Raw genomic sequence first — 27,161 nt, 5'->3', positions numbered from 1 at the left:
GCCCGGGGGCCACCAGTTTGGCCCTGGACCCACGGGTCTGGGGTGGTACAGGAAGCTCTCACTATGACAGTGGGCAGTGTGGACCCTGCCTGCCTGCACGTCAGCCCAAGCAGCTCCCCCTTTCCTGCCCTTCCTTTCTCCCTCCTGGTGCTCCTAAGACTGTCCAATTCCAGGAGCTGTTTTGAATGTCTTTTTTAGGTATTGGGGAGAACCTCACTGAAGTACTACGTAAGGATTAAAAAGGTTTCATTTTGCTCTGAGTCTTCCAAAGAAAGCACATGCGCCTCCTCTCTCGTAGGCACAGACATGTGAACACACATGCACACGCATGCACATGTGCACCTGGGCACACACTGGCATGCGTGCACGCACACCCACACCCCCCTGAGAGATACAGAGCTCCTCCTGGTCTGTGTGTGCTGCGGCCTTCTGGGGAGTCAAACCGTGGGCCTGGCTGCTGCAGGCAGCTCCTGACTGGCAGAGGACCTGCCTGGCTGTCCCTGCAGCCTTCGTGGGCACATCCTGCTTCCTGAGTGGGCAGGGAAGCCCAGGGCACAAGTGGGCAGCCTGAACCCTCCTGTGAGGACAGACCAGGGCACTGGGCCTTCCTTTGAGAAACCCGAACACTTCCCAGATGTCCCTTTCCCTCCTCAGCAGGTGGGGGTTCAAGGAAGGGATGAAGGGGGTGCTCTTTGCTGTTTGTTTTTATTCAAGACCCATTTTTTAACCCCACCACGAGAAGCATTATCACTGTGCTGACTGCTCTGAGTAGAGAGGAGAGTTGAGCCAGCAGGAGAGGACAGACAGCGTGGTCTGAAAATGGTCGTTTCTGTCCCACTGGGAGCCTGGCCCCACGTTTGCCCAGTGCTAGCTGCATATAGCATCTCCTCTCAAAGCAGAGCCTCGGAGCAAAGCTGTCCCCTGGTAGAGGCCACTCTGTGGGAACCAGTCAGCATATGCCTAGCAAGCGCCTGGCCCTGCAAGCCGGAACAGACACCATCCCTGTTATCATGGGCCATGTGTGGCCAAAGCCCACCAGAAGCCCCTGGGGCTGGATAGCTGGTGTGGCTCTGTGGTTGCAGGGAGGGAGGGCATACACCCTGGGGAGCCACAGCATCTCAGAGGGGGCGGGAGAAAACCTGTGTAGGATTTGGGGCCAGGGTGGGTGATTTGGAGGAGGGTCCCAGGAAGCAGGGATTTGCTCCAGATCCAACACAGTAAGTCGTTCCATGTTTGGGGAGCTGAGTGAATCTTACCTGTAGGGGCAGGTGTGGTGAGTAAAGCCGTGATTGGTGAAGAAGTGTTGTCGGTCATTGTAGGGAAGGCCTTCTGTGGTCTCCCTTCCCAGTGGGCTCAGAGACCCTCATTTGGTGTCGATGTCTGTGAGGTTGTTGACAGGGTGTGAGGCCCAGCTGGCTCCAGCCTTTTTCCTTCCCTCACGGTCACAGCCATGGCCCTGGCTCTCTGTAGTCAGCACGGCCCTCAGGGCAAGTCTGTCCATCCTGCAGAAGTCAGCCTCATCAGACGAGGTGGGCAGCACGAGAGCTGGCCTGGGCTGCAGGTGTGAATGTCTAGGTCCCTTGCAGAGCAGGGCCACGCTGCTCCACAGGCCACTGGCAGGAGTGGACATTGGATTGAGTGCCAGGGCTGTGTGTGGGCCCCCTCCCCTCCACAGGTCTCCCTTGCTTCCTCTGGCGCTTGTTGGTGGGTCAGTCATTCACTCAGGGGCCTCGATGGAGCCCTGAGCTGGGGTGGGGTTGGGGAACACCATGTAGGGCTCCTGAGGCACCTGGCCACAGCCGAGTGAGCGAGCTGGAGGCTTGGCTCTGCGTCAGGAGTACCTCAGCCTCTGTCCACAGCAAGCACTCCCTGGCCCCAGCCAGCCAGTGGCCGCTTTGCCCAGCTGTGAGGCATCTGCAGCGTCTGTGAGAAGGTGGAGCCCAGGTCTTCAGGTCACAGGCCTGTGGTCCCAGGCAGACCCACAAGCCCCTGGGAGTGCACTCGTGGTACATCATCACGGAGCATCTTGATGAAGATGTGAAATGAGGCAGGCACAAGGTCTCGCGTGTGGTCACAGACATGGGCCACGGGAGCGTCACACTGGACTCTGCCCTGAGCACGGAGCCCATCTTGTGCAGGGCTAGCAGGGGCCCTGCTTGCTTTGAGAGTTGAACCCCAGTCTCCAGGGGGTTCGTTTCCCCTGCCCGTGGAGGAACTGATGTGTCTGGGCCCCTGCCGGGCCCTCTGCAGTTGGCCAAAAGAGCCCTCCATTTTCAGTTTCATGCCCTGTGAAAACATACACGTTCCAGATGTGCCTGCTGTGAAACGTTCATTGTATTCTGCCAGATCAGCCTCTCCACGTTCCTGCCCCGCGATGAAAGCCCGACAGTAGTGACGTATCTGGCAGCTCAGTCAACACCCTGATGTGTTTCCTGACCGGCCACAAACCTTTCCCAGCTCCGTCTTCAGGGGACAGACCATAGCCACTGTTAATCCTTCCTTAATGAGGACAACCTGGGCTAGCTGCTCCGTCATGTCCAATTACAAATGCTAGAAAAATAAATTGTATTTTCTTTTATTTAACAGAACCAACCTGTAGTATAAAGAAACTTTGATTTTTAGAGAGAAACTTCCCACAGCTATGAAGTCGCTCCAGCCTCTCAGCCAGTTTAAACTCTGCCCTGACTCAGGGGCACCCAGAGAGGGGTCAGAAACAGCAGAGGGGAAGCGAGGCCCAGGTTGGTGGGCAGCCGTTTCCCAGAGAAAGTGCATGCAGCGCTCACCTGTGCCAAGGCCCGTGCCTGCTGCAGTTTGAGCTCAGCCCCGTCTGTCTCGCCCTCCTCCAGCTCTGTGCTCCCCAGAACAGGCCCAGAAACCTGCAGTTCCATGCGTCACTCAAACCACACACTACGTTTTGAGCAGCGTCTATTGCGGCCATGTGATCCTGTAGGGAGGCAGTTCAGTACTAGGGAAGAGGTGACATGCAGCGTGTGCCCGTGCTCTGGGCATCTGAGGGCTTCCAGCAGGTTCCCTGCAAGTATGTGCTAGCGTATTCACAAATCAGCCCCTCCCAGAAAGCAGGCAATGTTTGCATCTTAGTAGGACCTAAAATCCCACCCGAGAACCAGGAAAAAGTGCTCACACCTGTGTAAGCCAAGGGCATTTTCCCTGGACCCTTGCCACACAGTCCTGAGCTACAGGGCCAGGAGTGCCTGGCTGATCGGGGGTTGTGGCCCTCTGCCCCCAACAGGGTGAGCCAGAGGAACAGCAGAGCTCTGGCATGGATGTCAGGTGATCTGAGTCCTGCACAGCAGAGGACCCCCTTCATCATTTTGCAGCCTGTGCCCGGAACTTCAGGATGTGTCCCCCGAGCTGTGCAGGGTCACCATGGGGTCTTCAGAACCCCCCTCTCCTGGCTTTGCCAAGGAGCCTGAGGCACTGGGTGGTGAAGAGACCTGGGCTGAGCCCCAAATTCCCGAAGGGAGAATTCCCCTGCCCAACCGAGGAAAAGGTCTTGGAAATTAATCAGGGACCAGCTTGCTTTGTTCATACCTCCCTAGGGCCAGCACTGCTGGACTTAGACATGGGTTCTTTGCGCTATTCCTCTTGGTGTTTGCACCCCTTTTATGAAGCTTGCCCCACGTTAGGTGGACCCTCGGGGACACGGAGCCAGCTCACCTGCAGTCGCTGGCACACCCAGGGAAAAGCCCAGGCAGCCGCAGGAGGACTGGGCTGCTCCTCCCCAACCGCCCACACCCCTACACATGAGGGCTGCTCCCAAGCTGCCCAGGAGGCTCACATGTGCCCCCATCTCAGGATCCCTAGACAAGTGCAGGCCGCTCTGAAAACCGTTCACAGGGAAGGCCAAGTCCAGGACCCAGGGCTACTCATTTGGGGCCAGGCACATGGGGCTGGCAGTCAGGAACCAACGACTCTGGGGTGGGGGCAGAATGTGGGTTCCTGGAACTACCAAAGGCCCTAGAATGGCTGCCACTGGTACCCACAGAAGAGACTTTGGGTCAAGGGAGAGATTGCAGACCGCAGGTCCCACTCAGTCTGTGGGACCCATTTCCTAAGGCCCTGGCCCTGCTCAGAGCCTGTGAAGGGGCCACATCCCGCCTGCACACGCATGTGGGAGGAGGCCATACCTGAGGAACCACAGCCAGCCCAACCCCTTCCCTCCTCCAGCATTGTCAGCATCTGGTCCAAGCCCCTGGCCACAAGTGGACTTCACAGGTCATCAGAAGGGATGGCCAGGGACGGGGTTCCTTATGCCAGGACAGTTTGTGGGGAGGGAAGGGCCGTCCCTCCACTCAACACATTTCTTTGCCCCTTGCTCATTTGTCCCCTCAGCACAGCCCTATTCTGGCATTTGTGGACCAAAGACAGGCTCTGAACCACCTCACACCCAATCTGCTGAGCAGAGTATAGGGTGTCTTTTAGGAGCCTAGCTCAATGCTAAAATCTTACAGCCCATACGGTGGCTGTGCTTTTATGCAAATGGCTTAGAAATCATAGGCATTTTTCCACATAAATCTGCTTGCATGTGGCCAGGGGAAATCCTGGTGGAGGCAGTGGGTTTTCTGGGTGGGTACCTGCCCCAGCCACCTTGTTAGCTTGTTCGGGAACTCAAGGAGGGTACTCCAGTCTGCTCTTCAGCAGCTGGTTTGGGGTGAAAGCCATAGTAGGAAATCATTGAGTTGTTTCCCTTTGATCCTTAAGGCAGAAGCAGGATTTCTTCTGCTGGGCCTCGTGGCTGTGCTGCGCAGCCGCTGCTGATCTGCCTGGAACATGCGGGGCCTTAGACGGCCGCTAGAGGAGCGCCAGAGCCTCGGAAGCTGGGCCACGTGTTTAACCCTGAAGTCAGCTCTGCATCACGAGTCACCCTGCCTGTAGCTTTGAGAACCGGGCGCTTTTGGTTCTGTAGCATTTGCTCACACAGCTGATGGTGGGCGGGCCCTGGAGAGAGCCTCTGGGTGGGTGGTTTTAAGATATTCTTGCCCCTTTCTCACAAAACATGGAGATACATCTGCACACAGTGAAGTGCACAGAACTCAAGTGTCCAGTTTGGTGAATTTTGACAGGTGCACACCTGTGTAATCAGCACCCCATGCAGAGACTTTCCATCATTCTAGAAAGTTACCCCCGGCCCCGCCCTGCTCCACCGCCTGCCCTATGCTCTGTCATGCGTAGGCATCCGTAGCATGTGCTTGTTTGTGTCTGGCTGCGTCTGCTCACACTGTGCTTTGAGGTCCACATGTGTTGTTGCATGTGCAGTGGTCACTCCTTTTATTGCCGAGCAGCGTTCCTCGGATACTGGGCCGCGTCTGCAGTCAGATGCTATGTCCCCCAGGCCGCGTCATCCCTCCGTTCACCTGTGAAGGGACAGCTGGGCTGTTTCCAGTTTGGGGCTCTCATGAACAAAGCTGCGACGAACGTTTATGTACAGGTGTTTGTGTGGCCGTCTGTTCTCGTTTTTCTTAGTAAATAGCTAGAAGTGGGATGGCAGGGACAGATGGGAACTGTGTTTAGTTTTGTAAGTACCTGTCAATGGCAGTAGGCTTCAGCGCCCCCGTGCCTCAGCTGCAGGCTTAGTGTGTGTCAGTGGGCAGGAGTGGCAGAAGCTCACAAGGTGCCCTGGACAGGTCGAGGCAGAGCAGGGCTGGAGCTAGGACCTCTTTCTGTGTAGGGTTTTAACCTTTCTCCAAGTGACGTTGGAAAGCAACCTCGTGGCCTAAGGTACTTCACAGAAAGAATTCTGTGACTAGATAAGTTTGGGAAATGCTGCGAGCACTGTCTTCCTTCTGGAAGTTTTATGTGCCATGACAAAGTCTGCACACCCTTCAGATGAGAGTCACGTATCACTTGCCCGACGCCCTCTTCCCTGGACCCTCCCCTGGGCTCCACCGCTCCTTTCTCCCCCTTTCCTCATTTGTGTCTCTTCTCACTCTCCTGGACCCATGACCCCTGCCCCCTCATGCCTGGTGAGGCTGTGGGTTTCTGGAGCCCTGGCAGCAGGGGCTCCTCCCTGCCATGGGACCCTCAGTGGGGTGGTCTCTCAGAGTCCCCTCTGATCCCACCTCTAATATTGATAGTCACTAGCCAGCATGACTTGGCCAAGGGAGATGCCCCCACATGACCTGGCTTGGCTGGGCCCAGGGTTGGCTTGGACACCTGTCCAGGCTCCAGTGTGGCCCCAGCCTCTGCCTGCTGGTGCCTTTGGGACGTTACGTAAGCTTTGAGCTTCAGGTCTTCCATGTGTGTCAAAACAGGTTCGCATTTCCCACCTACCTCTCAGGGGAATTGGGTGTCGCATCTGCCTGGAACCCGGCTGGCACTCCATGTTCCCCGTTCCCTGTTCCTGCCCCTTCCTTCTTTGGCCCCCTGCAGTCTCTCCACAGCCCAGTACTGGCTCGGGCATGGGACAGTGCATGCCTGCCCTGGAGGGTGGTCGTCACTTACCCAGAAGCTGTTGCCTGGTTCCCTTCAGAGCACACAGTTTGCTTTAGAGACGAAAATCCCGCGTGCCGCATTCTTTGAAGGCCTGTTTTGTGGTGTGGAAAGACCATGTTTCTTCCTGCTAGTGCCACAGTCCTTTGGGGTCTAGAAATCACTCAGGGCAGGTCTGTGTCACCTTCAGCAGTGTCTGGGATGCACCTGCCAGGTGCCCGGTGCCCCTGCCTGGAGCCCGCCACCTCGTGCTTCCCCTTAGTTCTCACGGTGCCCGTCTGGGGATGGAAACAAGCAGGAGCCCCCAAGGAAGGGCAGCCAGGCTCACGTTTGTTGAGCACTGCCAGGTGGGGGTCTCTGCTGTGTGCTTTCCAGGAATGATCCTTTAATTCTGACAGCAGCCCATGTCACGGAGGAGGGTGCAAGCACAGACAGGCTAAGAGCTTGTCTAGGTCACACTGTGGGTGCTGGGCCAGGCTCACGGTGGCCGCCCCTCAGCATCTGCTGAGCCGGCAGGAGAATGTCACCAGCAGCCTACATTTTCACATCAGATTAAGTCACCCAGGGACTCAGCCAAACCTATACATTATGACTCAGGACAGTCACGGCATTTAAGACTGGTATCTGCTGCTTATTATGAAAAACAAAAAGTGCAACATGTCTCTGGGCTTCGGTTGCTGTGACCCTTCGCTGGGGTCCAGAGCCCCCTGACAGACACAGGGTCCTCGGGGACTTAGGTGATCCCTATGCTTTCTGGGTGTCTCCCATCCTGCAGCTGACATGTGTGAAATCTCTTCCAGTAACTTTATTCCTGGTAAGGAGACAGACACGTGTGTGTCCACTTGTGTGTGTGTGCGCTTACATGCGTTTACGTGTGTGTTGTATGTATGTGTGGCTGTGCATGCGCTTGCATGCATTTACGTGTGTGCTGTGTGGCTGTGTGTTTGCGCTGCTTTCGGCTTAAGCACACTCAGTATCACTGGAACGGACTTCATCCCTTGACTGCTGCTGCCGTGGATGTGGTTGGCTCTGCCTCCAAATCTGGTCAGAGGGACAGCAGGCTGTCTTCTGGGGTGCTGCTCTTTTGTGCAGAACTTTGCAGTGCTCTGCCTGACAGCCCTGCCGTGCAGTAGGATCACCCTTCAGTGACATGGACTGAGCAGAGGGCATGGTTAGGTCAGGGGCCGTGGCAAGCCCTCAGGTCCAGAGAGGCCTCCTTGAGAGAGGAGGTGCATGTGGTCTCCACCTCATCATAACTGGAGGCCCCTCAGTACCCCCAGCCTGGTAGAAAGTACAACAGACAAACAGCACCCACGGCTGGTGAGGACATGGAGCTGTGAACACCTGAGGGCTCTTCAGGGAGCAGTTTGGTGAGCATGCACCACCGAGAGTGTGTCTACTCCTGAGGAATATACTCCACGGAGGGGCGTGTCTTGGGCACTGAGACAGCCCAAATGTCCATCGGCAGCAGAATGTCTGAGTGCATCGTGATAGAGTGAACTTGCAGTGTACGGGACAGCAGAAAGATGACGTAAACTCCCCAGATGGGCAGAAGTAGCCTCATTTCTTAGGGAAGCATAACTAGGTAGCAGAAGAAAGGAGAAAGCCAGGGTGGTGACCTGAAGAGCATGTCACCTTGCCTGACTGGCAGCCCAGCCCCGCCCACACCTGCCCAACCCATGCCGAGGTCTCAGGACGCTTCCCTCCAGGCCCCAGAGCTTTGCTGTTTGGGAAGAGCATAGGGTAGAGGCGTCAGGCGCCCACTCCTGATGGCCAGGCCCAGCCAGCAGTGTCAGGCCTGTGCTCATTCTTGACCAGCTGAGCAGAGTCTGCAGCAGAACGGGGCTGGTGGTTGCATGTGGGGCCGCCAGGCGCGGAAGGGAAGGAGCCCAGGCAAGAGCACGGAGGATGGGTCAGGCACTCGCTCTGGTCCAGACTGGTCCAGCCGCCCATGAACCGAGCCAGCTAGGCAAGGCAAACCAGGTCTGTTTCCTCACCCCCCTGCCCTCTCAGCTGCAGGGACACGGCCAACACCAGCAGGTGGGAGTTCATACCCCACAGGAGTTCTTATGGCTGCTCACTAAACTGCGGTTCAGTGAGGGGAGGTGGCTGCTTCTGGTAAGTTCTGGGAGGGATCCCTCAACTTGCTGAGGGGCAGGCATCCAGAGAATTTCATAAATCCACTGAATTCCCAGTGGGGGTCAGGGAAGACACAGATGAGGCGAGACTGGCCGTGTGTTGACAGGGAAGGTGCTGGTGATGAGGACACGGCCACCCACTCCTCGCACCTTGTGTGCGCAAGGCAGTTCCATGATAAAAGACTTAAAACACAAAAGAACCAGGAAGATTCTCTGGATTGGAACGGCTTTACTTGAGAGTTGAATGCCACTGGCATTTACCTCTCCTGATCTTAGTCCTGCATTGGTCCCTGGAGCACAGACTGCCCCGTGAGGAAGGCTGCGGGTGCAGCAGGCGCGTGGGGCGCACAGTGGGCCCGCAGCAGAGGCTTTCATCCAAGGCTCCTTGTTTGTTCATACAGAGTGGGTGTGTTCAAATCATGTTTCGTTCTTGGGTGATCAGTTATTCCTTCTCAAATTGATGGAGCGCTTGCTGCATGCAGTATGACGTCAACCATTGCCACGCAGACCCATGTTCAGTGTGGTGGGGGACAGACAAGAGCTCCCACCCTGCTGGAAGCCTCGGGTGTAGGCAGTGATTATTTTGTTCTTATGTCTGGGGCAGTAACGTCTGTGTGCTATGAGGCTGGATCCTTGCCAGCCTTCATGGCTGACCTCCCCAACAGGGTTTGAGATGTTCTTGTCACCATTGAAGACATCGGGTCTGGAGCAGTGCAGGGCCTGTGCGGGGTGGACCAACTCTGGCTCACTGGATTGATGCAGTTTCTGTGAAGGGGAGTTACACGGAAGTAACTAAAGTGTTGAGACTTATGTAATAATTTGAGGGGAAATGACCGATTTTATGATACTTTGTGTTGGTTTTCTGACGTACATTACACACCCCTAGAAATACACATTTAAAAAAATTCAGAAATTGAGTTATAAGTATCAAATAAATAGATTCAAATGTGTGGGATTTTTTCAGCAGTTTCTTTTTTTCATATTCATAGAACTTCAGGCAAACAGGTACAGCCATTGGGAAGGAGTCAACAGATTAGAAATTAGAAGGCCCCCAAATTTTTCAGCTGATTTTACTTGTTTTAAATTCAATAACCTGACATGTAATTTGACCCTTAATTTATTCCTGGTTTATCGTTTGTCAAGTGCTTTTTATAAAAGAATGAATGTTTGATTTCTTAATATAATTGCCACAATTAGCATTAGATCCAGTCTCTTGCAATAAATTTTATAACCTTTAATGAAGTAAATCCAAGATTAAACTTACTTTTTGGAATCTTAAATAATGAACCATGGCAAGGTTTTGGTGGATAAACAAAAACGAGATCATCAGCTTTTAAATTATAATAGTCAAGAGGCGTTGATAACAAAATTGACAACCCTTGAACATAAAACCTTGAAAAACTTGCATCTGGTGTCTTCAGACTCTTGAAGATATAGAAGATTGAGCTCACGGTCTACCTTGGCTTTTTCACAATAGTTCCTTATTCTTCTCTGAGGAGTGCAAATTTTAATTTTTTTGGAGACAAGGCAGAAGTATTAGGGATGGTACATACAGGGAGGTAGGCAGCCCCAGAGGCACAGGGGCCCCTCCAAGATGGATCTGGCACAGGACCCTGTGACCAGCTGTCCTAGGAAAAGCTGCCTTCTGCTGGTGGGAACTGGAGGCCTGTAGGCAGCAGGGGGGGGGAGGCTGGGAGGGCAGGCATCCCGGGTAGAGGGGAGGGTCTGCATGGGGGGCCATGCCTGTCCCTGCCTGCGTGGGGCTCCAACCAGAAGAGCTGACCCGGCTGTGGTGTGTACCCCTCTGTCCATCCTCAGTGGAGTGGGGTGGAGCTGGTTAAGTGCATGCCAGAGGTAAGACCCCAAGGACCCTCCTACTTCCCCAGTAGACCCCTAGAAATTAGCCAGTTTGCACCCAAAGCCACTGAGAAATTTAAAAGGAAAAAAGGTGATTTTGGGCCCCCCCTCCTCTGTTTGGGGAAGACCAGTTGGATGGAGGAACTAGGCAGAGGCCCCAGCGCCTCTCCTGAGCCCCGCTGTGGGGTCTGCCTTGTTCCCGGGAACTCTGCCAGGAGCAAAAAGTGCTAGAAGGCCTAAGCCAGGAAGAGAGTCTCTTGTTCCAAACAAGGATGCCACTGCCACAGACCAGCCCTCCCCAAAGAGCTAGGCTGCCCTTGGCCCTGGGCCTGCCCACCCGCAAGAGAATTACAGATGGTTCAGCATCCGCCAGCTAGCCAGTGCCGGCTGCAATCTGCAGGACCACTTTATCATTTCTCCACCAAGGGTTCCAGGCAGAGCTGTGGGGCAGGAAGGCTGCCCTGGCCTCGAGAGACAGACCTCCCGCCCAGCTCTGTGCTTGGGAAGGAGTGGCGAGAGGGAAAGTCAAGCTTGCAGCTTAAAAGGTTGGAATGAGACACTGGCACACCTTAAAACAAAAATTCGACAGTCAGAAGCAACCCTGAAAACTTCTCTAATCATCGGATCAGGAAATAGGGCGAGTTCAGTATCCTAGCCACTAGACCATGGACACCTCTGTGCCAAGGGACGGGGAGCCTCACCTGTGTCGCCTCTAGGCCAGGGACACCTCTGTGCCAGGGGATAGTGGGAGCCTCACCTGTGTTGCCTCTAGGCCAGGGACACCTCTGGGCCAGGGGAAAGTGGGAACCTCATCTGTGTCACCTTTAGACTAGGGACACCTCTGTGCCTGGGGGAGGGGGTACCTTACCTGTGTCACCTGTAGACCAGGGACACCTCTGTGTCTGGGAGAAGGGAGTGCTTCACCTGGGCCACCTCACGGCTAACATCCATGTAGCTCCTAATGGAACAGGCTAGGCTGAGCTACCTCCCACATGAGGCTACGGGACCTCCCGCAGGTGTGATGCTGGTCCCTGGCCATCCCGGGTAGCCCAGCTGCCGGCGTGTCCTGTGACACCCCACCGACCTTATGGGGCACTTCATCCAGCCATCCAGACCTCTCTTCCCTGGGGATGCCCTTTCAGTCTAGCATTAAGTTAGAAATCCTAATAGCATTTTTCTTTGAGTTTATTAGACTCTTTAATTTTGTGCACACTTTGAAGTGATGTTTCTGTGGGGACCATGGGCATGTCAAGTACATTTGGTGGGTAAGGAGAGAGCGTCGTGGTTGTGCTACTTACTTATTCCCAGTTTAAAACCTGCTGTGGCTCAGGCACATTTTTCAGGGACTACGTTAAGAACATATGTGTCCAAGGCACATCCTAGAACCCAGCCCACCCGCCAGCCCCAGTCGGTTACCAACATGCCTGTGTAGCGTTTCCTTCATTTTAATACTTGTCATTTTTCTATGACACCAAAGAAATGAGGAGGAATCAAGTATTTTAACAATTCAAACACAGTATAAATAGTGGCTTTAGATTCTCATCACTTCATGAAAGCCCGGTGTCAAGGAGGCTGCGGGCCTGGACCTTAGGGTCAGCTCCAAGAGAAAGCAGGTACGTTAATAAGAACGCAGCGGATTCTTCACACCAGGCACCTGTTGCTTTGAACAACACGGCCTTGGCCTAAGAGTGGCCTTTTAGGAAAAACATAGAAAACTTCAAAAAAAAACACCCTGTGCTGTTCTGGCCTTGGTGCATCTCTTTCTGGGGAGGACAGGCGAGAGCACCAGGGTACCAAAGTGCCACGCATCCATCGGAACTTCAGTTTGTGTCCCAGGAGGGAGTCAGTGAGGGCCTTGAGCTCAGCTACCCGACCCAGACCAGCTACGTCAACACCTGCTGCAGCCCCGCGGGGTCCGGGGCGCAGTGCTGGCGCCCGCAGCGCATCTTCTTCATCAGCCGCCCAAGCTTGCTAGGGAAGCTTTTGTTCATGTGGCGGTAAAGAAGGGGCATCACAAAGCTACTCGAGAAGGCCAAGATTTTTGATAAATCCTTCGCGAGGTGCACTATTCCTGCGTAGTGAGCATCCACTGGCTTCCCGCGAGAGACCAGGACCGTGTGCCCCAGGAGGGTCAGGTAGTGAGGCGTCCAGAGCCCAAACTGCGTGCACACCGTGGCCACCAGGAGCCTGTGTGCTGAGGGGTCCAGCCTCCCCGCATCCTGGTCGAGCGGCGTGTCTGCCTTCTGGATGCGCGAGATGAGCACCAGCCCATAGATGGCAGCCGGTGCCGGCACCACATAGCCAATGAGCACCAGGATGGCATCAGCGGCCTCTGCGCTCTGCATCTTGGCGCACTCCAGGACCCGGGAGGACACGCGGCTGCAGATGTAGAAAAGCAGTGAGGAGAAGCTGGTCAGCAGGGCCCCGCCCCAGATGAAGCCGCACACGTGCCGGGTGTTGTGCACGCTGGCCATGTGGGTCCGTGGCAGTGCGCGCTCGATGTAGTGGTCGAGGCTGAGCAGGGTGGTGGAGTATGTGGCCACCAGGGAGGACACGTTGAACGGGATCAGCAGCGCGATGTGTGCCTCACTGCTGACGCTCCATGGGGCCCATGCTGAGCCAGGGGTGCCGAGGAGGCACACGGGGGCCAGAGCGTTGAGGACCAGGCCCGCCACGGCCATGTTGACAAAGTACACGTCTGGCATGGTCATGCTGCTCTTGCTGTGCAGGTTGGCCAGCACCAGCAGGCCATTGTAGCAGAGGCCGACGGGGACGCCTGCGGCCAGGCAGAGCAGTGACAGCACAGACAGCCCAAGCTGCAGGTCCTGGCAGGCAGGCAGCTCCTCACTCCTGCCTGTCCCGTTGAGCCAGCCGCAGCCCCACATGGCGGTCGGTGAGGCTCTGCGACTCTGCGGGAGGAAGGAACAAGAAGTCAGCTCATGTCCCCTTCCCAGGGCAGGGCCAGGAATGGTTCAGAAATACAGAGGGGGGCTCCTGCCAGCCAGGGGGCTCCAGAGACCAGAGTCTGCCCTGAGAGAACACAGTTGACAAATGACCGTCTGAAGTCCTGGCCTGGGCTGCTGTGGCCAAAGCTTATGATGCTGCAGTAACGTCAGTGGCCACGGTGAGTCTCCCTGAGCCTCTTCCTGAGAAATATGACTGTGGTAAGCCATCGATAGGCTCCTGGAAACTGCGACTTTAAGCGAAAGGATGTATACTGAAAGCCTCATTGACAGAAACGGGTTGAGTTTCTACGGCTTATTTCTGGTCACAAAAACATCACCAGACTTCTAAGCAAAGACCCCAAACACTTCTAATATTAAACATTGAAATCAATGTGAGCTACATGTACATTTAAGAAAGGTTAATAAAAACAAGTGAGATTAATATTTACTCAACTTTTGGTGAGGCGTTTAGTGGTGGTGGTGGGTGAAATCGGGATAAATGCTCATGAAGCGAGACTACGGTGCACCGCCTGCCACCACACGGCCCGCAGACAGGCACAAATACAGGAGGTCACTGAGCGCGTCCACACCACATCATTTATTGCTGTGCATTTGTATGATTAGTGTAGACTTTACAAATTTTTATTTTACAGTAATTTGTATTCATTCATTCATTTTCCAACCCACTTATTCCAGTTCAGGGTCAAAGGTGGCCAGCGCCTATCCCGGCAGCTCAGGGCACAGGCAGGTACCAGCCTGGCCAGGACGCCGTCCAGCGCGGGGCTCGCACATCCACAGGCAGATGTGTGCTGTGGGGACACTGCGTTAGCACCATGCACAGCTGTGGGATGTGGGAGGAAGTGAAGACCCCACAGAGACAGTGGCCCCAGCCGGGAACTGATTTTTTTTCTCATCAACGTCAGAAGGAAGTATTGCTGGAGAGCCCGGGTGATGGGTGGTTTACTCTGGACACTCCTAACAGAAGCTGGTCAGCGAGTGCTCCACGCCCTCCGCTTTGTCTTGCTCGGACGACTGGCCACGGTCCTTAGCGCCAGCTGGTAATGTGGGGGTTCTTCTCCACCAGGAGGCAGCTCATCAGGGCCAGAAACCCACCCTGTGCCCCAGGCCGCCGGGTAGCACCTCGTGCTGCAGCTCCAGCCCTGAGATGAGCTGTCCCCACCCAGCTCCCTCCAGCTCCTTGCACTGACGTGCTGAATGCCTGCCCTGTGCTGGGTGCTGCCTCACGCAGCTGTCGTCTGGTGGAACGTGGAGATGTGTCTGCTCACGTGCTGCTCGCTGAGCAGAGCAAGAAGGCTCACGTGTCTGAGCAGCTGTGCCAGCTCTGATGGATGAGAGCTGAGCCTGGAGGGGCTGTGGCCCTGGAGAGCCCACAGCATGTGGAGTTGTCCCATGTGCTCAGAGCTGCTCTGCACGCACCATGAGGCCTGAGTGAACATCTTGATGAGGTTGGACGGGCCCAACGCCATGACTTAGCGGTTTGCCCGGTGCCTGTGGGTGCTCGGGTCCTGCCAGTGCTGTGAGAGATGGGCAGTGTGGGCGGTTGGCCCTAGGGCTTCCCTTCCCATGCTGGGGTGGCCCTGGCCCAGGACCTGGCACCTTAGAGGCAGCACAGCACCTGGGTTCAGGGCAGAGTGGTCTGTCGGTCATAGCTGGTGGGAGACTCTGGGCACACACCCAGTCTTGTCATAACTGAACAAGAAATTGGCAGGTAGAGCCACGATACAGTGTTCCCTCCTCTCCCAGAGAACAGATATTCTTCAGGAATGTCCAGTTCTTTGGGGGAAACCTTACATTCAGAATGTACTTGGCTCAGCCTGATCTCCTGTTCTCACAAAGAAAGAGCATCCCAGCAGACACAGCAAGCATTCCTGTCCCCAGAAGCAGGAACACAGGGAGGAAGTCGGGCTGCCGAGGGAGCAAGAGGCTCAGACCCTGCTCTGGGGCAGCCTGCTCCCGTCCCACAGCATAGCGGCACTGCCCTGCAGGTTTGCCTCACACCTCCGCACTTCATGTCCCCAGAGCCAGCGCGTGGCAGCGGGCAGATGGGTACATGGGGGAATTCCTTTGGGACTGATCCTCAGATGTGGGCGGGAAGGACACTGAGTGAGCGTGTGGTTGTGCAACCCTAATGAATGACACCTGGCAACCTGAGTGTCAGGTGGTGATGAAGGTGCTAAGACTTAGGCCACACCGGGTGCCCACCCACACGTGCAGGGCACATCATTCCAGGGAGGAATGTTCACTCTCGTCCACGACACGGACTTGGGTCCTGAAATCTAGACAGCTGCTCATCACCCTATGGCCATCTGTCCCTTCACTAGCCACATCCTGACCGGACCTCCTGGGCTGGGCTGGCGGCACCCATGGGGACTATCAGGGCCGGATCCCTCTTAGGCAGATGGCACAAGCACCAGGCAGGCAGTAAGAAGTGGCTGCCCTCCTAGAGCTGGAGAGGGCATTCCTGCCTCCATCTCTGAGCTGACCTGGCACTGGTGGTGGTCTTGCATTCTCTTCTCCTTCCTGTTCCACTGTTTTCCCACCCCCAATCTCGGCCACCCAACTGCCTCAGTGGCCAGGGGCTGGAGGACCGAATGCCGTCTTCCATGTATGTTTGCCCCCTAGTACCCACATGCCACACTGCTTGGCTTTGGCTGTGAGTGGGGGCTGAATAGGAGTCCCCAGTTTGGGGATGTTATCCACGAGACCCCACTGGCCACGAGTCCCAGGAAGCATTGTGCTCTCCTGTGACCCCTGCTAATGGATGTCAGCGAGTAGAGTGTCTCCACCCCAAGAGCAGCCGGCCTGGCCTGGCCTGGTGTGGCATCCAAGGCCCCAGGATTTGTCCAAGCTGTTCCCAGGTGTTCCCACACTGGGGACAAAAGGTGTGAGGTTGGCAGGGTCCTCTGAGGAGGAAGGGCCCTCATGCACATGACCCATGTTGTCCCCTGGCTTTATTTAGAAGAGGGCCACAGTCCAGCTGGGGCCACCTTCACCTGCCAGATCTCGCAGAGGCCCGTTCCCTCCTTGGTCCTGTTCTGGCCCAGCCCCTTGCATTTAAAGATGTCCCCATGGTGGCAGGCTACACGGAGCCCTTCCCACCTCCTGGTCAGCTCTCAGCCTCCACTGCCTTGCCGGCTGCTGGTTTCCTACCTTTATTTGGGGTCCCACGTTTCTCTGTGCCATGGACAACCAACACCGTCAGAGAGCAGCATGGCAAGGCGGCTGCCAGAGAGCCAGAGGGGCCTGCGCTGTGCTTGCGCAGAGACCCGCAGCCTCCGCATCTGCAGCACCGTGCGCGGTGCCAGAGCAAGAGCGCGTGGCCCCAGGATGCAGGCACACCACTTGTTTTTCCTCCAGTAAATTACTCACAAAGTTCCTGCCTCCCTTGGCAGGCGTGGCGGCCCCTCCCTCTCTGTTTACAGCCAGTTTCAAGAAGCCGAGGTACTGCCGGGATGGGCGGCTGTGGAATCGGCGTGTGGCTCCTTGGGGGCTGGCTGGGTGCAGGCAGAGGCTATGGCGTCTGTGGCACTTCTGCCCCAGGTCCGTGTGGCCACTCCTGATGGGTGGCGTGCCTGAAAAGTTTAGTCACGCGTCCCCTTTTTCCTTGAGGAAATAAACTGTATAGACGCTTGTCTGTAGAAAACAGGACAAAGTAGTTGGACCTCACTGCCGTAGAGAGAAGCCCTGGCTGCTCACACTTCGGCCCACAGGAAACAGCTCTGGGAGACGCAGCAGAGGCAAGGGGCAGGCTCAGAGCCGAGAGTGAAGAGGGAGGTGTGTTCTGCAGCCTCCTGACACGTGTGTACCCCCGTCGCTGTACACATATGTAACATCAGCACGGTTCGAGAAGAGCTGAGCCGGCCAGGCAAACTGAGTGTTCCAGTGAGGGCTGGACCCAGCCCCAGGGTCCTCCTGCAGCCGGAGTCATGCTGGGCTGGTTTGTCTGATCTGCGCCCTCTGTGCAGGGAGCTGAGGCGGGAGCTGCCCGGACTGCCAATGCCTGCCCCGAGCGGTTCGCAGGAGGGCAGCCAGCACGGGGCTAAGAATGGCCTGATTCTTGGGAGAGCATCACATGGGGTAAAATCTGCTTAGCATTTCCTCCATGCGTCCTGTGCTGGTGCGGCCCTGGCTCGCCCAGTGTCACCCAGCCCAGGCATGCGGGAGGGAGGGCAGGTGGTGACCCTCAGTGCTGGGCTTCGGACTGAAAACATACCTAAGTAAACTTTTATGTACTGATAGCTTGTAAATACTGAAGAATTTATAAACTTTTAAAGCTAGAGGTAGCTTCTATGTGTGGTTTATTACGTATCAATTACAAGGATTTTTATTTCAAATTAAGATTATAAGCTAAAAGCTGCCTGTTTTCATTCACTTTCAGCCTAAAAATGACACACTCTGTTTTTCTGTTCTGATATTCTTCCTTGGGAAGCACCTCTTACCAGGTGTTACTTAGAGATCTCGGGAGCAAAATGACTCGTGGATGGCTGGCTTCGTGGGCTAGTGCTGTAGGGGATGTTCATAAAGTTAAAAAATGAGCCTTGCCTGTGTTAGGAGCTGGGGTGAGAGGGGCGAGGGGCAGCTGGAGAAGGCAGCTGGGCAGCTGACGGCAGCCATCCAAGCCAGTGGTGCCGCTCTGCCGGGGGCCCCTAGGCACACTCAATGGAGCCAGTCTGAGCACTGCCTCCACCTTCAGGGTGTTGGCCGTGGCTCAGGAGTGACCCAAGATGAGATGGGGCTCTGAAGACCAGACAGCAGCAGGTTGCAACCCACAGGTGCTGCCAGTGCTCTTGGTGGGAGCTGTGTAGTAGGGGCACAGCGGGTCATGTCACCTCTGTGTCCCCACCTCTGCTGCTCAGGGGGCAGTTAGTGACATACACACACTCATGATAACTGAGGTGTTCCCAAGAGCGTTGTGGGGGTGGAGGGTCCTATCCTGTCCAACTTGCTGTTGCGTTGCCAGGTCTCTCCCGCCCCTGGCAGCATGGGCGGAGCTGCCCCCTCCTGCCTCTCTGGGTCTCCTGTGGCTCCACTTCCTCTGTGCTGAGACTTCCCGCCCTGCGGCATGAGGGGAAGAGGAACACCTTGGAACTTGCAACCTGGGCTGGGCCGTCTTTCCAGTTAACCAGGCTCGCCATGAACCTCCTTCATGAGAAGGAGGGACTCAGGACTGGATGGAGTGGGAGATTTGGGTTTGGAGGAGAAAACCCCCAAATTATTGTCATAGAAGTGGGCTTTTTATCTGACAGTCGAAGGTCTGAATTTGTCAAGATTCCAGGAAGGGTCTCTCACCGCGTTTCTGTCTCTCTCTGCAAGAGACAACAGAGAAGGGCCATCCCTGACCCCGGAGCTGGGGCTGTCTCTTTTGTCTGCCCGGCCCCAGGTAGGGAGCACTCCTGACCTGCACCCAGGTCCTCCCATGTCCACTTGGGGAGCTGCCTGCCAAGGGCAGGACTAACCATCCACCTTCCTGTGGCCCCGCCACCTGCTACAGTGCCCTTGGCCAGCAGGGACCTCAGCGGGCCCCTGGCCAGGAGGCCCTGTCATCACACCAGGCTCCTGGCCAGCACCCTCCGGCCGCCCCCACCCTTCCAGGCCCTCCTGGAAGCTGCTCCTCCAGCAGGCTGGCTGGTCCAGCCACCTTCCTTCCATTCTTCCCACTGGCCTCTCCAACCCCCGAAACCCTCCCCCAGGATTCCTGTGGGACCTGTCACCCCCAGCAGGTCCCACCCCAGGTCCACATCAGCACCCACAGTGATGGCGGGAGCAGCCTTCCACAGCCCGTCCTCAGGGGGCACCAAGGACCAACCGTTCTCTGCCCTGCCCTCCCGCACTCTCTGTAGTGTCCTCAGATGAGCCAGAATGCTGTGGGGCAGCCTTGGTTCTCAGGGGACAGTGCACCCGGGGCCTCTGTGGGGACAGTGTGGCACCTGGGCCAGGATAGGAGACTGCAGGGTCCCTGTGTACTATCAGAAGCAGGCCTTGGGCATCTCAGGGGGATGGCTGCCTGGGCCCTGTAAAAGAATTCATTAATGATAGGAACGTGACTTGCCCTCACAAAGAACAAAGTGGACATACAAAAGGCCAGTGCTGGCCTTGCACCTGCCACTCACTCCCCAGTCCAGAGGCGGCTGGTGTGGAAGAAGCATCTGGCCTCTTCTTCAGGTGGATGCAGAGGGCTTTAGGTTCCAGGCCCATGGGCCAGCAGTAGTCAGGAGCGGGGCAGGCCAGCCTGGCTACTGCAGAGAGGGTGTCAGGGCCAGGGCTGGCCCTAGTGCGTACAGTGGCCAGAGCATGGAAGCAGGTGTGCTCTCATCTGGGGCGGTGGGTAGGCAGCTGAGGCCCCTCAGCCACCGCAGAACCTCAGCCTGCCCAGCTCAGGGTCTCCAAGCAGCTGTAAGCAGCAGGAGGGACAGGGCTGGATGCCATGTACACCAGAAAGCCAGCATCAGATGCGACACTTCCATACAGAAAACTCTCTCAGGCCCACGTGCGCCTTGAGGTCTGGGATGGGGAGGGCTCAGACCTCTCTGCCCACACGCTCCTGTGGAGCTTGAGGGGCTGTGTGAAGCCATAAGCATGTGACGGTGTGATCACTTCCTCTGCAGCACAGAGGGTCTGCCTCTTGGACCCTAGCAGCTGTCCCTGTCAGAGGAAGGCTGGGCCAGGGTAAGCAAGCCAGGGCCAGGGGTCAGGAAGCTCCCGGGGGCAGCATGCCCATCCAGGCTCTGCTGGCTTGCGGGGCCCCTCTGAGCCCCGTCAGGAGGCATGGTAATAAGGCAGCTGCCCCAGCAGAGTGGGCTGAGACCTCGCTGACACTGAGGTCGCTGAGAGGCTGGTGGGCAGGCAGGTGGCGGTTGTGTCTCTCTGAGGCCCACTGGTCAGGCCCTAGGGAATGGAGCCCTTTGGGTTCCCTGTCCCTTCCCAGTTTCTGTGGACCTAGCGGTTTCCAGAGCACCTCCCTCCTGGGCATGTGATGTGCTGGGTGACAGTTACTCACTATAAATAAGGTGGGGGTGTTTTCTTCCAAGACCCCTGCACTGGGCTCTGATTTCTGTTTTTCAAGAACATGCCTCTTCTTGAGGAATCGTCCAGCCCTGAGAGGGCTCTCTGGCCAGACTTGCTCGTGGGGCTGGCCTTTGTCCCCCTCTCCTTGTGCCGGTGTGTGAAGAGGCCCCTCACAGGACATGAGCTCAGGCTGTGCACCCCAGGCTCAGGGGAAAAAGAAAACCAAGGAGGATCTGACTCCCAGCCTGGCCTGAGACCTCTGGTAGGGGCAGAGAGTGGGACCATGCTGACCTGAGCAGCACGTCCTTGTTGGACAGGAAATCCATGGATGTGTCCACCCCAGGTTAGATGGTTCCCTGCTGTGCTCTGAGCCCCCAGCAAATAACTTTGGGATCTGTTTTTCTAACTGATAACCTCAAGCCCCTCAAGCACGCTGACCTTCCTTGGAGATCACCGCCAGATGGCCGGAGGCACTTGGCTAGTGTGCTCCATGGCCCCAGGTTTGCCAGCCAAGGAGCCCCCTGGTCAGCCCTTGTGCTGATGGTGAGTCACGTGGGTTCAGAGTGCAGCCTGCAGGGAGGGGAGACCTGCCCAAGCCTGGCTAGCCAGAGGGGCTAGGAGGGGGTGGCATGTCCTGAGCCACAGCCACCAGCAGTGCAGTGCTGTCCTGCTAGGGGGTGGAACAGAGACCTCTGCACAGCCGCACAGCCCCAGCCAGAGCTGCACAGCCCCAGCCAGGGCTCCACCAGGGACTTCAGGGGCTGCTGAATCTGTGTCATGCAGCCAGGTGCAGCAGGTGCTTAACACCAGGTAACTCCAGTCCTCAAGTAGTTTTCTCACTTCGAGAAAGCAGCTCTGATTTAGACACCGGCCTGACCCCTAGTCTAACTCATCATATCCTGTATGAGGGAACTTTAAACGGGCAATAAACAGCACTGCTGCGAGGGCAGCTCGTGCCCTGCAGTCTGCAGGGAGAACTGAGTTAGTGGCGGATGATATCAACGGGGGTAAAGTGCTTTAAAAAGCCTACATCTCCCCAAGCTTCCTGTGTGGGAAGTGGTTAGGAATTCGGGTTCTAGAGCCAGGCAGCCAGGACATGCGTCCCAGGCTTACTGCTCACAGGCTGTGCGCCTTTGGCTGGACAGGTAACTTCCTGTACCTGTGCCTCAGTTTCTCCAAGTGTAGGGAACTCCTCATGAGATTGTTAGGAGGATTAAATAAATCAGTTCCACAGGGCACACAGGGTGCCGGTGCTTGCTAGGCCTTGGTTGGTCCTGGCATCAGGAGAACCAGATGCAGACCTGTAGCCTCCTCCCAGCATCATTAAGGCAGAGGAAGCTGTTCTGTGACCTTTTGCTCAGAGTCCTGAACTGATGCATGTGAGGAGGGAGCCAAAGGTTGGTGGGAATGACAGCAATGTGAGCCGTCACAGCCAGGCGAGTGTGAGAAGAGATAACCCCAGAGCCCACACCCTGTGTGCAGCTCACCGCCCAGGCTGCAGAGGCTTTGCAAAGCATTAAAGTCTTTGTGTTCTGGGTTCGGGCTTTGGTAACAACACAAACAATGAATTTCCTGATGTTTCACTAGTGTTAAACCATACTATAAATACTCGCTGCTCTGGCCTGTGCTCACTGCCTTCAAAGAAACGTGCAATTGGGAACGAGAGCCTGCTTCAAGGGTCTCAGTTCTCCTCGGTTTGTAATTTGTGCAAACATCTCGAGGCCCTGTGCCACTGAGTGAGCTGTGCAGGCCTCTGTGCAGGGCTCCTCTCCACTGTGAGCGCCCTGCAGTGACACGCAGTGTTGACAGGGGGGTGGGCCACATCCAGGCTGGCAGTTGGAAACATTTTACGGTGAGACGGCAACATCTTTCTTCCTATGCCTTATTTAAAAAGAGCCCCCAATGGTATAAACCAGCCTGTTAACAGTGAATCTCTGTAAGCAGTGCAGTGAACCTTGCCAAAATCCAGGGCTAAATTCATTAGTGATCCCAGTGGAGATGAGCTGCCTGGCATGGACAGAGGGGGAGTGTGGTGATGGTGACTCAGGTGATGGCAGGAGCACGCCACCTGGGAAGCTGCGATGCAGCTGGGTCTGTGTGAATGTGAGAGAGAGAGGCACAGAGCTGGCAGAAACAAAAAGCCAGCAAAGAGGAACCGTCCCATTCCAAGGTGGCCAAGCTAGTTTCACTAAGATCATAACATTTTATTTGCTTGCCTCTGTTAATCAGGAAATTCTATCCTCTGTTGTCGAGGGCTCCTCAGAGCTGGGGCTTGCCAGTCCCACAGAGTGAAGGCCACTGGAGTTAGGGTTAGGGTCCAGGGTGTCTTTTCCACTGCTGTCCTTGCATGTGCTGAGCCCGTCCTTGCTGCCCTGTGTCCACTCGCCAAACACTAACCCATCCTTGACGTCTTATTGTGGGCATCAGCAAGCGCACCTGGGAACCCCCTGCTCCCCGACTGCTGTCTCCACACCCCCAGCCAGTCGTGCTGGTGCAGACTCTGCTTCCACCCTCCTTCCTGCCTACTAGGGGCTCTCTGAAGGTAGGGAAGCTTCTCTTTACTTGTGCTCAAGCAGCCTGGCTGACTGTTGAGTGAAAACTGTGAAAGAGGATGTATTAGATGACGTAAAAGGCTTTCCCCAGGGTGAGTGACAGAATTCCCTGCTGCGCTGAGCAGAAAGGATGGCAGACAGGGTGGGCAGGAAGTGCCTCTTGTTCCAGGACAGTGGTCTTGCCACTCGAGAGATTTAGGTTTGAGTGGACATACAATTAATTGCAAGGCCGGGGGTGCCCCAAAGATGGTGGGGAAAGGAAAGGGAAGGCGCTCAGCCTCCTGCCTGAGGGGCTGGTAGCTTGTTTCTGTGTGAAGTAGACTTGCTGTGCACCAGGAGACTCTTGACTTTGGGTGAATGTTCTGGAACAATCACAATGCTTTGAAAATGACTCCTGAATGTTTGTTTCCTTTTGCAGTAATGGGCAGAGGCTTTGGCGACAATTAACATCCAGCTCTTAGGAGCCTGACGCTCCGGAAAGGCTGATGTTTTCATAGGTTTTTCAATGTGGAGAGCTTACGCACACTGATTCCTATCACAATCACCCTGCCTTCCGGGGGGGATAAGAAATGGTTCATTATATAGACAGGTTGTTTTGATTTTTGTAGCTGTTGCTTTTTACAGTTCTAAATTGCATAGTAGTGAGAGTGAATCAGGCAGCCTGTCTTAGATGCACAGAGAATGCCTCCCTCTCCATGGAAAACAGTGAGCGTGTTGCTGGCTCAAGGAAGGACTCTGGGGACACTAAGACTACGCAACCAGTTCCCCGGCCGGTGAGGAGGCTGGGCACCGGTGCCAGGAGCCGTGGCTCTGTTTCCCTGGAAGGAGATGGGACACAAATCCTTTGTTTGTGGAGTACAAGTTACTTGGGCTTTTTTGTTCCCTGACTAACTCTGTTGGAGGCTAATGCCCTTTCTACATACACCAGACCAGGGAAAAACAGAAACAAACAAGAAAGACTTCCTCAGAAATTCAAGGACCAGACTGGGAACAGACAGTCTCCATTTCAGACCCTGGGCAGGCTTGGCACCTCACCTGGGCCCCAGGTCTAGCCCAGCTTTTAGCTAGGTGTGGTCTTACCCGCAGGGAAGTGTGCTAAGCCACAGATCTTATCACGGTGGTGGTTCTTTCCAAAGGAGGAAGCAGCCAGGTTATTTTTACTTGTCAAATTTGGCTTGCTCAGTTCTCTCTGGTTCTAATTAAAATGGGGGACTCCTGGCAGAGCTCCCCTGGGTGTGTGGGAAGGGAAGGGACCCACGGGGGACCTGCGGGGGTGTCCAGGACACCTGCCCCATCTGGTCCTGTCCCTCTGCTACTCAAGGGTGTTTTGTTTACACGTGGAGGCTCCCGAGCAGACCACTTGCTCCTGTGTGGGTTCTGCACCTCAGCGCCATCTCTGATTAGAAAAATCTACCATTTTACTCTTCAGACTGGTCCCCTCTGCTCTTTGATACCTGGGTGGGGTTTTGGGGTCCTGGGCCTCTGAGAGCCTGTGGACAGATGCAGCAGCTCACAGCTGCCCCATCAGGCAGTGGGTGGCGAGAGCCCTGGAGGGTTGAGGAGCTGCCCTGCCTGGGAAGCACTATTTAAAGAGAACAAGACCGCCCAGGGCATCCTGTGTACTTGCACATGGCCTGGCTCTCCGGCAATAAGGCCCCTCCCCAAGGCAAGGCCCTGGTGTGTCTCTTTCAACAGTGTGTTTGGGTCATTAAAGGCCAGGTGGTGGTTATTTTTTTAGGAGTCCAAATGACATCGTAGGGGCTGTGAGATGGATGCAGCTTCCTCAGGGAGAAGCATGTCCCCCTTCCTACTTGTAAATGACACGAGCTTATTTCCCCAGCCAAGGATCTTTGCAAGTATGCTATTTAGTGTTTGTTAAATACATATAATCTGGTTTTACATCCTAACCTGAGACCCCACGTGGCCCACATTAAGTGGATACTCTCTCATCAACCTACTAGGGTGTGAGTTACAAGGACACCAAGCCAACTTTTACATTTACGTTCTGCCCCAAGTCTGCGTTCCTCTATCCTCAGGCTGTCCATCCCCTGGTCTCCAGAGAGGCAGAACAACGCAGGGATGTGAGCACATGTGTGGCTCAGCATGGGCTCCACTGCTCTGGGCCCTGCGTCCCATCAGTGAAAAGGCACAATAAGCACTCAAAAAACATCAACTATTTTTTAATGCAATTTATCTTGAGAGATCTTCATTTGGTTGGGAGGGCTGGACATTGCAGCAGCTCTTTAAGGAGCTGCACAGCAGGTCGTGGGTAGTGTGGCCACACAGGAGGTCTGATTACAAACAGGGCCTCTTTTCACTCTCACCATGCCCCAGTTAGGGCGGTAGAATATCTTGTCACCATTATGCACCAGCAGCTTGGGAACATGGTCAGACCATTTTATTCAAAGTTCTAGAGGCCTTTAAAGCTGGCTTCATGCTGCTCAGTTAGGATAGGAGTTGGTTATTTAAAGTGGAATGGAGATCTCAAATAAGTACATCTTCGTGGATAAGGAGGAGATCAAAGATGACAAATGCTGCTCTGGACAGCAAATATAGTTATCCTCAGGTTTGCCACATAGCATGCATGGCAAAGGTGACCCATGACAACTAGTTACAGCAGGACACTCGGACCAATGCCTGGTTTACTGACTTATCTCCTTTAGAGTGTTAATTCTTGTTGCTGGTATATGGCATTTTGGAGGCCGGAGGACATTGCCTTCCATCGAAGCTTTGAAGGAGCCTTCCTGTGCCCTGCCAGCTGTCATCTGAACAGACATGACACAGTAGACATGTAGACACAGTCCCCAAACTTCCAAAAAAATGTTAATCATAAAAAAGGACAGAAAGCTACAACCACAGCGACCCCAAAGCACACGATCGGCGCAGTGCCCTGCCAGGCACGGGAAGGAGCGGTGGCCACTGGGCCACCGGCAGCAGAGCGCTGCCCTCCCGGGTTCATGACCCGGCGCCCGCCCCGCCCGGTTCGCGGAGGGCGCCCTGCACGGACAGGGTCCTCCCGCAAGGGCACGGCGCCCCGCGGGGCAGCGGCCAAGCACCCGCGGGCAAGACCACTGTTCACCCGACCAACCCGACCCAGGCTCCGGGGCCCCACTCACCGCTCGCTGGGCGGCGGGCCACGCAGTCGCGGGCGGGCGGCAACTCGGGGCTGCGGGAGCGTCGGGGCACGGCGCGCACGCCGCCCGGACCCTGTGTACACACGTGACCGCCGCCCCGCCCAGCTCGGCAGCCGAGCGCGGCTTAGCCTGCCTGGCCCCGCCCCAGCTCCGCCCCGCCCGGCCCCCGAGCGCAGCGATAGCCGGCCTGGCCCCGCCCCGCGTCCCCGAGGGGCGACGATAGCCGGCCTGGCCCCGCCCCAGCTCCGCCCTGCGCCACTTATGGGGAGGATAGCCGGGCCTGGCCCGGTCCCTCGCCTCAGGCTAGGCCGCGGGGGCCAGCGGGGGCCGCTGGCCGGTGCGGTTGGGGCGCGAGGAGGCTCTTGCGTAACCGAGACTGGCCATGCGAATTGCTCGGGCGCCCGTCTCCCCGCGGAGGGGACACTGAGGCGCTCCTGGAGGTTCTTGCGCACTCCTTTGGTGCCCAACCCGGTTCCCTAAGCAAGGCCCTGCCCGATCGCTGAGTCAGAGCAAACGGTGTCTCCCATCTGCGTGGTGCAGGCCCCACCGCCCGTGAGGGAAGTGAGTGCTTGCAATCCAGTCCTTCCCTGCGCCTGCACCTCTTGCCCAGGCTGCTGGCTGTTTCCAAATTCACCCATTATGTCCTGGAACTTCTTTGTAAACTGAACTGGTTGCAAGAAAACCACTCTTAAAGAAACAATGCATTGCTTGTAGTCTAGTTAATTTTGTACCGGTTGTTATAATTAAATATTGGAAAAGTTGAAAGAACAGGTCATTTTCTCTGGTGTAACTCTCGTGGTGAAATGGTACCCCCAGCAGCACTCTCCGGTTCAGGATCTGAGGACGGGAAGCCTATGAGTTGCAAGTTTTCACGCAGATGTGCTGTGTCACTAGGGCTGAATGGAAGGCGGTCGTAGGCATAGTAACCACCTGGGCGCTCAGCTGAGGGTGCTGCCTGCCTGCTGTGTCAGGGCTGCACCTTGCCCACTCTACCTGACAGGACCAAAGAGGGAAGTCGGGGTCCACTCCCTACTCTGGTTGGAAGGCAGGGAGAGCCGG

General features: G+C 55.9%; 2 protein-coding genes across 3 annotated transcripts in view; one reads left to right on the top strand and one right to left on the bottom strand.

Annotated features, from left to right (window-relative positions):
- C2H7orf50 (chromosome 2 C7orf50 homolog) overlaps positions 1 to 27,161 on the top strand; it is a 120,100-nt gene that overhangs the window by 65,520 nt on the left and 27,419 nt on the right. The gene's annotated exons all lie outside the window — the stretch shown is intronic.
- GPR146 (G protein-coupled receptor 146) lies at positions 11,618 to 26,143 on the bottom strand. The gene is made up of 2 exons (XM_045542945.1): positions 26,085 to 26,143; positions 11,618 to 13,354 (listed from the first exon to the last, which is right to left on the bottom strand). Exon 2 carries the CDS (start codon positions 13,328 to 13,330, stop codon positions 12,329 to 12,331), a length of 1,002 nt encoding a protein of 333 aa, XP_045398901.1. The 5' UTR covers positions 13,331 to 13,354; positions 26,085 to 26,143; the 3' UTR covers positions 11,618 to 12,328.

Source organism: Lemur catta, chromosome 2 (genome assembly GCF_020740605.2).
Source record: "Lemur catta isolate mLemCat1 chromosome 2, mLemCat1.pri, whole genome shotgun sequence".
In the NCBI taxonomy this organism is placed as follows: domain Eukaryota; kingdom Metazoa; phylum Chordata; class Mammalia; order Primates; family Lemuridae; genus Lemur; species Lemur catta.
Note: the sequence above shows the minus strand (reverse complement) of the source record. Positions and strands in the feature narration are given on the sequence as shown.

What these genes read in the sequence shown, in the direction of transcription:
- GPR146 (XM_045542945.1), bottom strand. Translation starts at nt 13,330, where the DNA reads ATGTGGGGCTGCGGCTGGCTCAACGGGACAGGCAGGAGTGAGGAGCTG.